General features: G+C 38.9%; 1 protein-coding gene across 7 annotated transcripts; it reads right to left on the bottom strand.

Annotated features, from left to right (window-relative positions):
* Positions 1-3,206: 3,206 nt before the first annotated feature.
* On the bottom strand, positions 3,207-12,997 carry LOC307015414 (uncharacterized protein). Of its 7 annotated transcripts, XM_079643994.1 has the most exons (11): positions 7,188-7,324; positions 6,688-6,996; positions 6,433-6,550; positions 6,265-6,356; positions 6,036-6,153; positions 5,586-5,702; positions 5,277-5,468; positions 4,879-5,031; positions 4,409-4,608; positions 4,184-4,221; positions 3,207-4,081 (listed from the first exon to the last, which is right to left on the bottom strand). In XM_079643994.1, exons 1-9 carry the CDS (start codon positions 7,311-7,313, stop codon positions 4,409-4,411), a joined length of 1,425 nt encoding a protein of 474 aa, XP_079500120.1. In that variant the 5' UTR covers positions 7,314-7,324; the 3' UTR covers positions 3,207-4,081; positions 4,184-4,221. The 7 variants fall into 7 exon arrangements, 4 of the variants coding, with proteins under 4 accessions (XP_079500120.1, XP_079500119.1, XP_079500118.1 ...); XM_079643993.1 differs by having other exon boundaries at positions 3,207-4,239; XM_079643992.1 differs by having other exon boundaries at positions 3,207-4,221.
* Positions 12,998-15,880: the final 2,883 nt, after the last annotated feature.

Here is a 15,880-nt window from a genome sequence, read left to right as displayed (position 1 = left end):
ACAAAGTACTAATATATTGCTTTCCTGCAATGTTAACTACTGTATGTTTAAGCACTTATTTTAACTGATATTATGTATTATACTCTTATAAGATGTATGTAGATAGTATAAGAAATTTGCCGAATATGACAGTTTAATGTTGGAGGTATACACACATATTGATAGATGTCTTGTAATGCAGTGTTGAGGAACCTGCGACCCAAGTTGTTCATCTCCGACCTTGTCAGGTATTGAACATTCAATAAATAAAGAACACAGAATTATTAAATATAAAACACAGAATTTGTGTGATTATACTAAATGATTTACAAATAAACACCACTGCATATTTACAACTGTTTACAACCTGATCCTGATGCTGATGTAACGCAAATGTTTCCAACTTGGGATCAATAAAGTATATCTTATCTTAAGATGATCGATGCCTACTGCCATATTTGCAAAATGTGCCTCTGAACCTTGACAAGTGCATGTTTCAGGCTTATCAATTTACAACAGGAGGGGTCACAGACATAAGACCAGCTGTTAAATAAAGCTCTTCTGACCTTAGCTGGCATGTGGGTATATATACCCACATGCCAGCTAAGGTCAGAAGAGCTTTATTATTTATATTATATTATATATATATTAGGGCCGGGACTCGATTAAAAAAATTAATCTAATTAATTACAGGCTTTGTAATTAATTAATCGCAATTAATCACATTTTTAATCACATATAAATATTTGACCTGAGAACAGTGAGAAGCTATTTTTTTCACATGGATTTTAGTATACCATTGAATAATGACTGAATACGTAAGCTTAAGCAACAAAACATTGTTTATTTTTTTCAAAGTGGTACTTAACCAAGACCAACAGAAAAGTGCAATTTTTGCCATAAAGTGTAGCAATAGCATATTTAGGAATATAGTACATTTCAGAGATTCAGGTAGCCTATAGGTAGGTAAACCTTCTGTAAACTATAACACTTTGTTTTTTAAGTAAAACACAATACTTTCAAGTACATTCAGAACATTGGAAACCCTGACTATTAGAAAACATCTCTCTGTTGCTTCAGAGGCCATAACAGACTTTGTTGATTTACCAACAGTTGATTTAAAAAAATCTAATCAATTTCAGTCCAACTCTCTCAATAACCTTGGCCAAAACAATAAACAGTTCAACATAAAGTGCCAGTTGCACCAACAACGTCATAAATAGTTCAACATAAAGTGTACCATTTAAAATAAAATAAAAAAAGTGCCAGCGATTGACCTCAATCCCTCCTATTCTTCCAATATCCTGATGAAAAATAAAATCTCTCTGTTGCATAGGCCACTGTTTGATCAACGCGAATTGGGTGTGGGTCCTTGTACTCCGAGTCGGGCTGAAGTCCACGCTAGCTTCCACGCTAGCTCCTATATGTTTTGCATTGAGGTGATACTTGAGGCTTGATGTGCTGCGGTGATATGCAAATTCCTTTTTTCATAATTTGCAAACAACCGTGCTCTTATCGATGCTTCCATCCGTCCGTTTTTTAAAAAAAAATGTCCCATCCACGGGGCCAACCAAAGCAGTCTCATCAGCTTCTTCATTCACGTTTGACTATTGTTCACTGTGGTTTGTTGTTGTTTGAAGTCATGAACGTTAGTTGGTGCTCCAGTATAATCGGTACCCCTGAAACTCATCCAGTGAGAAACGTTTCACGTTGCAAAAATAAGTGCGATTAAAATGCGTTAATTTTTTTAACACGTTAATTTTTCTGTAATTAATTAATCTTAATTAACGCGTTAAAGTCCCGGCCCTAATATATATATATATTATATAATATATATATATATATATTATTTATATTATATTATATATAATGGGCAGCATTAATATATATATTAATGCTGCCCATTATGGGGCACAAGCAATTTTCCCCCATTTATTAATTATATGTTTTAAATGTGAGTGTTTCCTATCCCCTAAACCCCCAGGGATGTACACAGTTTAATACTGGCAATTTCTTATTATGGGAAATATGAAAACGTCTTTTAAAACTACAATTCCCAGCAGAGACGTGCCATAGAACATGTTGCGAAACACACGATAGTGTTTAGTTACTACACAGTTACTACATTTGTAGTTCTGGGGACGGGGTGGGGGAGGGGGTGGAACCGTTCAAATCCAGTTTTGGACAGTCGGCCGTGGTTCCATCCCATTTCAAAGTGCTGTTCGACGCTCGGCGTAACCCTCGGCGCACACTCAAACATCCAATCAGAGCTTGAGGACTATCACGGGGTTTGTCCATGGATGGGTTTGTCAAGCGAAGCGGAGAGAATACTTACTTCCGGGTGTAAAATTCTCTAAAGCGAATGAGCTGCTCCGACCCTCGGTCCTGACGGATTCCAACTTGTGTTTATTAATCAAACAAATAAATACACACAAGGATACTTATGTGTTGTTGAGTAAATGACAGTGTGTGGTTTAGAAAATAATACAAAATTAGAAGGAAAAAACGATGAAACAATACAGATTTCAGTATTCTGAGCCCCTACTCCCCCCATAACTGACGGCAACAAAAGTCCTACATTATTCAATTAAAATAAAGAAGTAAAAACAATAAATGTTGCTTTGATATTGAGTAAGAAAAAGGTTGATAAACGCAGTGAGAATGGATCTGCGGAGAGCATTTCGCCGCGATCCCAACGTGTCTATTACCAACGTTCAGGGAGCTCTATGCAAGTCGGTGACGGGGAGGGGCCCTGACCGTCCGTCAACATGTGACGGGTTGGGAGTGAGAACGTGTTGCTGTACAACAAATCACCTCTGGCTGGAAGAGAACTCTCTGCTCCATAGTTTCTCTCTTCACTGTACATTTGACATATTCAGTGTAATATTTAATATTCCATCTGTCACATAGTTATGTAAACATAATACCTTGCATATCTTGTTATTGCTCATTTGTAAATTCAACATGTATATTTCCTTCTTTATTTCTTATCTTTTTATTTGTATTGTATAATGCCATGTGTTTTAATGCTGCTGCAACGCAAAGATTTCCCAAATTGGGATCAATAAAGTTCTATCTTATCTTAAACCAACAACCAGTGTTCCGGATGAGGATCATCTCTTTACAAAAATATTCAAGTGCTAACCCATATTGTTACTTCTAAATGAATTTATTTCCAAACGCATTATAATGCATTGTGATGTAAACAACAAAAAGTACCACAGACGTATGCTTAATTTATATTTATTCATCAACCAACCACATCAATAACATTGTTTTTAAAACAATAAAATGGTCCTCTCTGGCAATGGTTTACTTATTTGTTTCACCACAATACAAGTAAAAGGCCACCATAAGGGTGTATGTCTTGACTCTAGAGCGTTGGGGTTAGTCTAACATGAAAAGCATGGACAACAGAACATAAAATCAAGTTATGCAAACAGTTATAACATACAGTATTAAGAAATCATACAACACAACCATTTTTTTATGATTTAACTATGTATATTAAACATGTACATTCTATGTGTAAATCAAATATAACAATTTATAACAATGTATTATTTGGTTTTGAGAACAACAATGAGGTGATTCACCAAATAAACTATTTGTTGTTTATCTCAATGTCCCTAATTATACATCCTAAAAGACTGTGCATTGTACATGTTGGTTGAAGTACTTCAATCAATCAGGTTAATAGCTGGAAACCAAGAAGGAAATATAACTGACAAAGCAATTAAAGCAAGTAACGCAAAAGAAACAAAAATGAACAATTAGAGGAAAGCTGTTATTGGCCTGCGGTGTAACAGGTGCAGTCGTATAAAGTTAATGACAGGTAAATCCTATAAGAGATCGAAAATAATAATGCATAGGCATCCCGTTCTGGGAAAAAAGGGAAAGACCTCCTGCTCTTGGACAATGATGTGCTCACCAAGTTGTATGGTAACCAGCAAGATATACTTGGAGATTTAGGAATTTACATTCTAGTGTTTCAAAAAGGATCAAAAGTGAATGGTTCATTGATCAGGATGCATTCCAGGGACGCTGAGCATTTTCTTCAATACAATTTAAGTTGTGTACAAGTGAAATGTTTGGCCTGATGCTGCGGCATAGGGAAAAGTCATATGGTCAACATATTCAAGGGTGATCTTTCATTGAGGAGTATGAATACAATCTCCAAATATAAAGTCAGTAAAGTATTTACATTTCTGATAGCACATCAAGTCTTGGCGGATATTCGTGCTTGAGAGCAGCAGCAATCTGGGGAAATACAGAGAAACAAAAAAAGAGGGGCAGATCAGAAACCAAATTTGAGGTTTTTGAATACACAACATATGTTTAGCATTAATGAACACAAAAGTAACAGCAACATGTCTAGGTTGAGGCTAAATCAACAAAGATACTGTACATTAATTCATAAGTAAATTACCTAAATTATGTTTCCTTCTTCATCTTTACTGGTGTCTGGACTGCTTCGGCCACTTTGACTTTCCTCTTCATGTTGAAGGAAACAAGCATCAGGACCTAAAGCGGTCTTGTACTGCTGCAGTACCACCTGCAACCTCTCCAACGCCTCAGCATGCTTCCTTCTTAGGGTGCACCCAAGTCCTCCATTCCCCTTGTCTACATCTGAAAATACACAAAATATTGTTTTATGGACATACTATAAAGTAAGATTGCTTCACGAGGCCAGAGCACTTCAATGGACTATATTCTCTCCCATGTACATATAAAGATGATTGTCACTGTCAAGGGACTACATTATGTAAAATGGCCGGGTCGAATGGGCAAAGGCCATTATACTCCATCCAATTTCTGTGACCAAGAATGATTTGGGCTGACTTTTTTCCTTTAAAACTCATACTTTACAAGGTAGGTTAAGTTTTGCTTTCAACTTACCTTCCTCAGCCACCTTATTTTTTAGAGCAACTGCCATGTTCTGCAACCATGTGCAATGCTGCGCCATCTCCCACAATAGGATGCCTTTCTCCTCTTGCAGTCTCCGTGTAAGCATGACTTGATCAAGTATCTTTTTCTTGGCTGTAAAGTTAGCTAAAAACCAATCACAGTTATGTTTATACATGAATCACATTTTCATTATAGCATAACAATATGTTTAAAACTCCAAACATGTACTTTCAAAATAATCAAATGTATACACAATAAGAAAACTTAAGATATACCCTTAAACTAAATGAACGTTCTAACACTCTACATGATATGTGCATAACTCAGCAAGGTATACCTTCATATAACAGAACTTCAAATTAATTATTATGAAATATCTGAAAACTGACCCATGCCATGAACTTCCCACGGCCACAGCGCGGACATGATGCTCCCTCCAGAGAGGGAATGCTCCACTGCAGCAACATCTATGCCTCTGGCAGAGTCGTGTACCAGCTGGTTGTACTTCAGTACCTCCTGATTAAGGCGCTTTTTGTCGTCTGCAAGCTTCCTTCGAAGTCGATGGCGGAGCTTGCTGCTGTCTGAAAAAGACATGAAGTTGTGGGATAGGGATATGTGACAAACTATATTTGCAAGTGCAAAAAATATATATAATTCAGTAGGTTGAATCTGCAACCTAAAACATTATATTGTTATACCATTCTGTCGGTAAAGGGATTGCTTCCGCTGCCTCACACTTAGGTAAAGCCCCTCAATGCTTTGCTGCAGTGCTGTTTGAAGGATGTCTTCAGAAGTACCCGATGTTTCTGATGTTCCTGTAGAAATAATATTGGCAGTAAAATGTACTGTTACACAACACGTAACGGTTTTGAGAAACAAAGTTGTGCAACATATTTAACACCTTTTAACACAAATTGATGGTACAGCTATGGAAACTGGAACATATCAGAGATAAACATGGACACATAGTTGGCTTGCTATTGCTTGAAGATTATGTCCCTGTCTACTGAAATCCAGTGAGGGTCCCATTACGTGGCATGAAAAATCAGCCTTATTGCCTTAAAATTGGCTGCTCTTTAGGATCAAATCTGTAAATTCAAACAGTCATGGACAATGATATGTAGCTGGTGTTATCTCGTCGTGCTTACCAGATGCCCATTCCTTCACGTCGGAAATCCACGTCGACACCATGTCATCTGAGACACAATGTAGCTCCGTCTTGAGTTCCTCAAGACTTGCAGTCTCTTCCAGGAGCCTCTTACTAGTCTGATAAACAGTCGACGATGGAAATTAATCTAGATTAAAACTTGCTATGATTAACAACAAGCCATGTGCAAATGACAAAGGACACAACAACACCTTTAATAGGAGGCTCACCTTTACATATCTTGTGGAAAGTGCCTGATGAAGGGAGTCACCTTTTTTCCTGTTCCATCCCATTGCATGCACTGTGAGCATGTCCAGTCGTGCTTTTGAAAGCAATAATGAAGTTATGATGTGTCATCTATAAAAGTATGCAATAATAGGGCAAAACCTTCCACTCACCTGCTTTGGACATGTATTTTGTTGTCAGGGCACAACGGGACAGGCAGCTGTTGACCTGCTCCACCTCTTCCCCAGCGGTCATCCCTGCTCCCTCCTGGTTCTTCCCACTCCATATAATCTGATGGTAAAAGGTTGCTGGAATTGTTGTGCAAAGAGGCTACATACTACTATACTAAACAGTATAGCTTAGATATTTACTACTTCAGTATCATAAATATAAAAAAATTTGGTAGCATGGGCTCGAGCATGCGTTACACTGAGGAATGGCTTCATGGTGGTCAGCTCCTGGAGAGCAGGAAGGACACTTGCAGCTTTCTCCATGTACGGCCAGTACTTGCAAGCCACATCCATGGCGAAGAACTTGGCTTTGGCTGGCATGAGTTCCTTTTGAAGATACAGGGGGTAGGCGAATATCTCCCCCCTGTACATATTTAAGGCCTTCAAAAGAAACCCATGGCGACATACAGCCACCTCCATCCCTTCTTCATCCAGCTTCGAAGCCCTCCTTGACGTCTCCCTCGCTGCTGTCCACTGGGAGTCCCCACATGTGCCTCTTCCCTGGGTCTAAGACACACATTACATCATGACAAATCAGTTAAAAGCAATGGAATCACGATCTACACCATTTGTTCTAATTATCTGATTTTGGAGTAGATGGTAAGGAGAAGTAGCTGAATTTGAAGAAAGTCAGGGTCGGATATACATGGCTATTTTTGTGATATACCTATAAGGTAAAATGAAGAATAAAAACTTGCATTTTTCAGTGATCTCTGTATTTTGTCGACAAATGCAGCGACCGCGCTGTCTTCTGCTACAAAGAGCCCATTAAAAAAGGCGCTGCCATCAGAACTGAGGAAAAAAAGATTAGCAAATATATCCATGAAATATAAACAGTAATCAAAAAACTTAAATAACAACATTGTAAAAACAGCACTTTCCACTTCGCCGAAAGCGATACAGCTTCCTGTTTCCATCGGCAGAAACAGCCAACATCTCCGGCGTGCAGGCAGGGCAGATGAGAGGAGCACCACAGCAGAGCTGGTCTTCCTCATACGAGGCATAGGAGAACTCCAGAAAGCTGCGCTGCAGTGCATCTCCGTTGACAGGTCCAGACTGGAAGATAATGACATATATTGCTGTGATTTGGTCTATTTACGGAAATGTTATAATGTATAATATGGTAAAGAATATTTACACTTACTCTTCCTCCACACTTTGTGCGATGCTCCAGCAGCTTTGCAAAGGCCTGTCTGGAGAATCCCGGAGAGATGATCTTGAGCTCTTCAAAGGAGCTCAGGAGGTCCAAGGTGTAAAGTGTGGAAATACTGACCGAAGCTGGCCAGTATCCACTCTTAAGGAGGACTTTCAAGTCGGGGGTCCACTGCTGCTGGCAAGTTTGACAGACATATAGTGGCAGATGCAAGTCATAACGCCCTTGGAACAAGTAAATAAACATAATTAAGACACATTTTACAACAGTTCCATCTACAAATAGTCAAAGATGAACAGATATTACATGAAGGTTTTACTCCAAATGGAAGCACAATGCCTCAGCCCAACAGTAAACATAACAACAATTCAATAGAAATCCAAATATATATATATATATATATATATTTATATTTGTTTACCATTGATGGTAATTAAAATCACTGGTTTGCCTGGTACCACAGTGAAGTTTGTGTCTTTACAGGAGCAGTTGGGTGCCTTCACAGTTGGAAATATGCAAGCTGTCAAAGAAAAGAAGAAAAGCACTAATTACCATTATATGCTTGCCGAAGAGACATGTGAACATCAAAATGCAATTTTGAGAGAGCATACCTTGGTCATGGGTGTCATATCCACCTTCCACTCTAACAACACACGTTGTTGGACTAATTGGTTTAAAAAAAACATTCATTAAACTGTCCGTGTTGTGGAGTGGCTGGTTCTTGTGATGAAGTACATCACAGTCTCCACAGAACCACTCCTCGGGGAGACACTCTCTACACCTTGGGAGGAAATACAAAATTATTCTAATATCCTAGAATTACTTTCATTTTCATGTGGGTTTTCTCTAGGTATCCAGTTTTCTAACATCCCAAAAGTCATGCATGTTAGCTGAAATAGCAGGGCACTGAGCATTAATACTGAAAAATTACAATTAGGTAAAGTAATTTAAATAAAGGTAAATGTTATCTCACCTAATAACAGCCGGCTCGTGGCAGAGGCCACACAGGGGATGACCAACAGCCTCTTTTTCTAGAAGGCATTGTAGGTGGTGTGGTCTCGCTTCTTTCCAGCACTCTGAGGCTTTCTGCTGCCGAAAAGACCAGGATGAGGCAGAGCTTCTTTGAGGCTCAGGAGGAGGACATGAGGAAAGAATGTCAGAGAGTCTCTCCATATTCTTTTCTGTGAACAGAATGGGAAACTTTAACTGTAAATGACTATATTTAAGATGAACACTAAAAATCAAGGATCATTTCTTTGCTCAGTAAGGAACTGGCCAATATCTTTACGGAATTACATTCCTCGTTCGAGTCCTGAACTGTCAGTTTTGTATAAGGTCATTTTTTCTCACTAACACAATTTATTTAAAAATTGATTTTAGTTTTAAACTTAAAGCCATTTTTGTGATTTACCAAATTCGTGTTGTGCTGAAGGTTCAGTACGCAGAACCTCCACACTGGAAGACTGGAAGCCCTCAGTCGGGGGGGATGTGACTGTAAAACATCACACAGAGGGTTAACAACAGATAACTGATGATTTGTATTATCTACCTATTGTTTAAAAGCTTGTGAAATTAAATAAAGCATAGTTCTTATGACACCACAGTGGGAATGTCTCCGACTGTAGTGTCACTATGTGTTTATATATTGGAATTATTGTAGACCCTCAACAAGTAATTACTGTGTTTTTTTCGATTTTCCAACCATTTACTGAGTAAATTCATAAAAATGTAAAATAATTGGGATTTTAACCTGTAGCTGAGCCTTGGCGTCGCCCTCCACGCCTCCCTCTCGGCTTGCCACGTCCTACACAGCCCCTTTTAGGGGACTGTAAAGTGTCTCCTACAGAGCGTGCCCGTTTCCTCTCCTCAGCTGCTTTCTGTGACCAAGTAACAACTCATGTAAGGTTGATGTTGCTGATAAACTGATACCATATGACAGTGGACAAATAAAAGTAAATTCATTCACTTGAAGAACATTTTTGCTTCAAGTTTTTCCTACCATATACAACTAATGAAGTAAAACAAGTTGAACAAGCTTTATTTAGTAAGCCTCTGCCCCCATGTTGTAATGATGAACCGTTTTGCAAAGGCCCTATACATTGATCCAAAATCCAGTTACTGTTGGCCTGTTCAGCATTTTTTGGATAACAGATAGAGCCAAATTCAAGTGGGAAATGAATGAGGTCATATGGGTTAAAACACCAACCTTAGCTTCAGCTAGCATGTGTTCATGCTTCAGCTCAAGAGCCATGCGTTCCCCTTCTTTGGATGTGGGATTATTGGGGTCTGGGTTGTGTTTTGTTGCCATTGCAACACAGCCAGCCAGACAGACAGACAGACAGACAGACACAACAGATATGCAACAGCTGCTGTATGAGACAAACAGAGATAGAGAGACAGATTGTAAGATTGAGATGGATAGATGAAGAAATAGATAATGAATGATAGAAAAAGATAGACAATAACTGTAAGAAAGGTAGGTAGATAGACAGAGAGATAGGTTGAGTTTGGCTCTTAAAGGCCATGTAATGCATCTAACACAGGTGTTTTTTAACATGTAGTTTAGATATCACCAGAATAAAAATAAATAAAAATGTTTAAAGTTTCGTCATAATTAAATGACAAATACGTTAAAAACCGATGTTGGTTCCGAAGTTTGCCGAGTACGCCCCCGATCACTCCCGAACGAGCGGTGACGTCACACGTGGCAAACATTGCCATTTGATCAAATCAGTCCAAATGGCAAGCAACGCGATAACTTCAGACAGCGACAGCGAGAGCGATCATTCAAGCTCAGATTCGGTGGGTTATCTGGATTCAGTTACAGAAGTAGAGAGTGAACCAGCTAGCCTTTCACTTCAAGGCATCTTGCCTTATAAGTACGAGCCTCCTGCCCAGCAATCGAACAACGAGGCAGAAACTTGTGAAAGAGAAGCGGATTCCGCAGCCGGCGAGACTCGAGTCGGCAATACTGAATGGTAAATTCTGTTTTATTTAATTTGACCTGCACTAAATGTCGATCTTAATTTGTCATCTGTTCCTCACACGTCCGGCAGATATTGTTTTGTTTTTTAATGTTATGTACAATATTCAGGTGTAGCCTACATGTCAATGCTGTGAAAGCATGCCCACTGCAGATGAATGTGTATGCTGCAGAGAGATCTGGCAGGTGATGGAACAAATAGACAGTTTGCAACCTACTGACCAGATAGCAGAGTCCTGCATCGGGTCGGGTATCCGCGGGTACCCGACGGGTGACCCGCAAAAAAGGTGATTTGCGGGTGGTATTTTTTCAAACGCTTTTTTCCGGGTTCGCTTGTGGGTAAAACAAAGATGATGCGGGTCCGGTTGCGGGTGTTGCATAATAAATATATTTAAACAATAATAATTTAGTTTAATGTTTAAATCCTCAGACCTCTCCTCCGCGGTACCGAGCATAATCATAACCTCTGCAGTGCATCTATCTGCTGCTGAGCGCACCACATTCTGAATGGCTGAGGTGAAGCTCTCTATAGCGGAGAATACAGCATTTTCAATAACTCTTCCTCAAGAGCGAAATCCAACGTCTGGCAGGCTTTTGGTGTCATCCTAGATGGAGAAAATAAACAACATCCCAGGCTTTTTGAGCCAAATATGCAACTGCGTGTGTTAATAATTGCACGTTGTCACTGCTTATATATATGCGGGTTCGGGTCGGGTTGCGGAACTAATTGGCAATATGTGCGGGTAGCGGGGCGGGTTCGGTACTGCACGTCACGGGTGCGGGGCGGGAGCGGGTCTTGAAAATCAGACCCGTGCAGGACTCTGCCAGATAGAAGACACCGACGAGAAACCAAGGTGCATTATTAGCCACCCAGGCTTTAGAGAAGGCTGTCTCAGTGTTTGGACACTGAAAATAGCGTATCTTCAATACAAACAACAACACAGAGCAGTTGATGGCCCACTACACCAGTAAGTAAATATTGATTGACCCAACTGCCTATTGCAGCTTTGCTTTCATATAATACTTTTAGTCGCTACAGATATGGTACACTTTTAAAGATACCATTAAACTCTTTCAAGCAGTCAAAAACAGCTTGGCTTTTATTTTTTCTGTGTATGCAAGTTCAATGTATGCTTGGGAAAAGAAACAACTACACATGTGAGGAAATATATAAGAGGTCTATGATTCTGAAAAGCAGTCATGTATAACCTCATATTTATTTTGTACAAGTAAAGTACAAATATCATGTTATAAGCCAATTTGTAACCATTGCTACATAATAGTACTACATAACATTTTATTTTTCTCCAAATATATTTATAATCTGTATACTTTTTTTTCATTAGGAAGTATCGATATACAGCTTATCGACAGTTTGTACGTTGGTGCTGGGGTGTACTCGGCCCAAAAATCAGAGTCCCGCTGCCTGCATGTGCTGTAACCGAGATACGGAAGACTTTCCCTGAACCGGGAGGCCGCTATAAGGGATTTCAATGGCCAAATCTGTAATTTGACATAAGTCATGCAGCTGAACTGGTTAAAATGGTTTCGCATGATGTAAATAATTTACAAAGTACATCATTTACAATATTATTTTTCCAAAGAAACATGTAAATATAACAACATTTTCCAAATCGCTAATTTGTAAGATTGTATTAATTTACTGTTTGATAAATAAAAAAGGGTTCTTTTGTTAATTTTTCACTTGTAACATTTTATCTTTATTGCAGTGTACATTAGTCTATTTTGGTATAATGTGCGAGCCCACAAATAATTAAAAGTGGTAAAAATAATAAAGATATTCAGACGTAATTCATTTTTGGCCTTACTTCAACTTTTATATATTTCAGTCACAAGGCAAGTTCACTGTACTCTGGTGACATTTAGCTCAAGCTGGCATAACACCTGTAGTAACTTAATTCTGACCCGAGTTTTGTGCACAATCTTCCAGCACCCATGATCAATGTTTATAGCAATCAGGAAACATTCACAGCTCACAACTACACATCGCTTCCCCATCATGAATTGTTAGATAAAAAAAGTTTAGCGAGGTCCGGTTACACATATGTTGAGCGAAAATAGCGGAAGGATACAAAACAAACAATCCAGACGAGGCTGGTGTTTGCCACGTGTGACGTCACACAGCTGGGTTAATGGCTGGCAAGCTTTTCGCTACCGGAGTAGAATAACACGGGAAAGTGGCACACATTTCATGTTATTTGGGGGGTATTTATGGAAAGAATCATTGATGTTGATATGTCAAATGAAACAGTGGAAAGTGATGAAGCGATTTATTAAAACAGAATAACATTTCTTTTGGACATTACATGGACTTTAAAAGTGCCGTTGGTTTTATGATGGTGTAGATCAGTGTATGGGTTTGTGGTGTGGGTACAGTAGCTGCAGGAGAGAACAGAAAAAGTGAATTATGTAGTGACACTAGTTTTTTTAAATGCACATTGTGACAGTTTAACTACTTTAGACAGACTGAGTTCATTTACGTGTTTCCTGTTTCATACGCGTAACAAGCACATGGACGTGGACTATGCCCCTCCCCCCCAAACATATATTAAAATGTCGGCCAGCGTTAGTACTGTCATGTGTAAAACAAAAGCGATTAAGATAACGTATAACTCACACTTTAACACCGACGTATGTAGCCGTAATTAAGACAAATATTTTTCACACACCACTTATGAGCTGATATAAATGTAGCTAAACTAGTTTAAGCTTATGTTGAACGTGAGCTAGCTAGCTAGCTAGCTAGTTAGCCGCCCGCAAGAAAAATTTCACATTAATGTTACTTTGCTGATTATGGCGAAAGCATTTCTCAGACTTAGAACGGTTCAGTATGTATGATGAACCATGCGAGTAAAGGCTTAAAAAAAAGCCCCAATTATTAAATCTAAGCAAAACATGTATCAGACTTTAGTGACCAAACTTACTTTGTCAGAGGATGGATCGCAATGCCGGTGGCAGCGTCTTTGGCCAATAGGTGGTGCTCTGAATGATGTAATTTCCTGTACCGATTATACAATAAAATATTAATACATTTCCTATATTTTGACACGATAACTCTTTAATAACCTAAGTAGCCTACGGACAAAAACAAAAAAGTATATATTGCCTTATAAAATGCAGAAAAGTTTAAACATCTAACATGATAAAAATAAATAAAAAATAATGATATCTTAAACCAAAATAAATCAAATGGAAAATTAACCGACAACAACAATTTAACATAAATAAAACAAGGATTAAAACAAGGATAAGTTTGACTCAATGTTGTGTAAAGTACCCGTTATGGTTAAAAGAGAGTCGTGTCAGAGAGATGTTTAATCTGTTAATTTGAATTGGGGATTATGGGTAGTGTAGTGTCTTCGGCCATCCTAAACTCGATGATGCTCGAAATGTCCCTTATAGGCCTACGTTTGTTTCCGGTTATTTTTATTTTGAAATTCAGTTCCTGAAGGACGGCAAAAAAGCCAGAGATTATAGAATTAAACAAATGAATAAAAACAAGGATAATTGTGTGTTATTGTTGACTAAATAACAGTGTGTTATTTTGAAAAGAATAACAAATTAAAAGGAAAAATGAGCCCCATTTATTTTCCTCACAGACAGCAACAAAAGTCCGAAATGATACGATTTTAAATAAAAGCAATAATCGTGGCTTGATATTAAGTAAGAACATGTTTTTATGAACCACACAGCTTCCGGTCTTCCTATAACACGTAATGCCGTGAGACTACCAACAGAAATACATTGCTTTTAAAATCGTGCTGTGCAACACGAAAAAAAAGGGGAAAGACTACCAATAGAAATACATTGCTTTTAAAATCGTGCTGTGCAACACGAAAAAAAGGGGAAAATCGTGTTGGTGAACACGAATCAATAGATAAAAAATCGTGTTGGTGAACACGAAATGCCTTGAGACTGGGTTGCTATATGATCATTTCTGATAACGATGAAATAGCCCGCCTCCCTCTCCCCACGTCTCCTGCTGCTGCTGGGCTGTCAAAAGAGGGGGAGGAAAAGAGAGGCAGGCACCGTTTATTAAATATTATTATATTATTATACAGAGAACAGAGTCGTTATCAATTTGTTTTAAAGCTCAATAAATAACAAAGAAGACCTCTGATCGGCACTTTTCTATTTTGTACGGAAGATTTAAACTTTAACGGACATGTTGACCGGCTGGAATTTTTTTTTAACTGAAACTCTGCCGCACGGTCCCCTCGTTCCTTGGAAGAGGCGGAGAGGTGGGTGTTTTTCATCTGCTGGTGGACTACCTGAGAGATATACAGCAGGAGAACACGCCGTCCACCGCGGAGAATAAACAGAAGGGCAACCATGGCAACCATGCTCCGGGGTCTTCTTCGCTGCTTTTGGTGTATTTTGTGGCGGCAGCAGCGCCACTTACAGGCCTGGCATATGTACTACAGCGTTTCCAGCATTTCCAGCGGTCTAGTGTGAACGGACACGTTAATGAATCGAATGCGTGTGAACGGAATACTTTTTTGCGTTTGTTATGCGTTTTACCGTATGCGTCCTCGTGGGGCCGGGGTCTAAGCCCTAACTATATCCGGTCACAGAGATCTGCTATTTTAAAGTAAAGTGAACACATATCGACCCTAATATAGTCTATATTAAGAACGAGAAAAGTCTTAACATATATATTGTTTTTTGAAAACATATGACAAATGTGTGAGGGTGATGACGTCAGAGCATCGTCCTATGTGCCAGGGCTTAGCCCCGGACAGCCCCAGCCCAATTTAACCCCTGGGTATTTGTGAGGGAGCTCCTATATGGCATTACCTCGCTGAAGCTCACCAAAGTTTAATATATTTCATAGTTCAAAGTTTTGTCAATTGTTTTGTTTATTGATCAAATACTGATTTCTAATGGTTTCTGAGGAGTTTTACTGGAATGAAAGAACACAGAGTCTACAGAAGCAAAAAAGCAGCATACTGCATTAAACCTGATCTTCACAGAGAGGTTGAAGTTCATGTGGAGAGGAGGCTTCAGTAGTCTGTCTGCACTCTGTTTAGTTGTGCTGTCTTACAATCAATACAGTAAATGTGAGGTAAAGTGTGTAACCGGTTAGAACTCAAAGTTGCGATGAGGTCTTAAAATGTATGGAAAGGGTCTTAAAAAAGGTCTTAAAAGGTATTAAATTTGACCTCAGGATTCCTGCATATACCCTGACAACACTGCCAAAAGAGTGTAGTTGTTTTTATTTCATATTGCACTAC

Source organism: Notothenia rossii (assembly GCF_949606895.1).
Source record: "Notothenia rossii genome assembly, chromosome: 8".
Classification (NCBI taxonomy): Eukaryota; Metazoa; Chordata; class Actinopteri; order Perciformes; family Nototheniidae; genus Notothenia; species Notothenia rossii.
Note: the sequence above shows the minus strand (reverse complement) of the source record. Positions and strands in the feature narration are given on the sequence as shown.

Excerpts from the sequence above, each read along its gene's own strand:
- LOC307015414 (XM_079643993.1), bottom strand. The coding sequence starts at position 7,313 with ATGGATATATTTGCTAATCTTTTTTTCCTCAGTTCTGATGGCAGCGCC. Across the intron at positions 6,357-6,432 it reads AAAATACATGTCCAAAGCAG|CACGACTGGACATGCTCACA; the intron begins GTGAGTGGAAGG and ends TGCTTTCAAAAG. Across the intron at positions 4,609-4,878 it reads AAATAAGGTGGCTGAGGAAG|ATGTAGACAAGGGGAATGGA; the intron begins GTAAGTTGAAAG and ends GTGTATTTTCAG.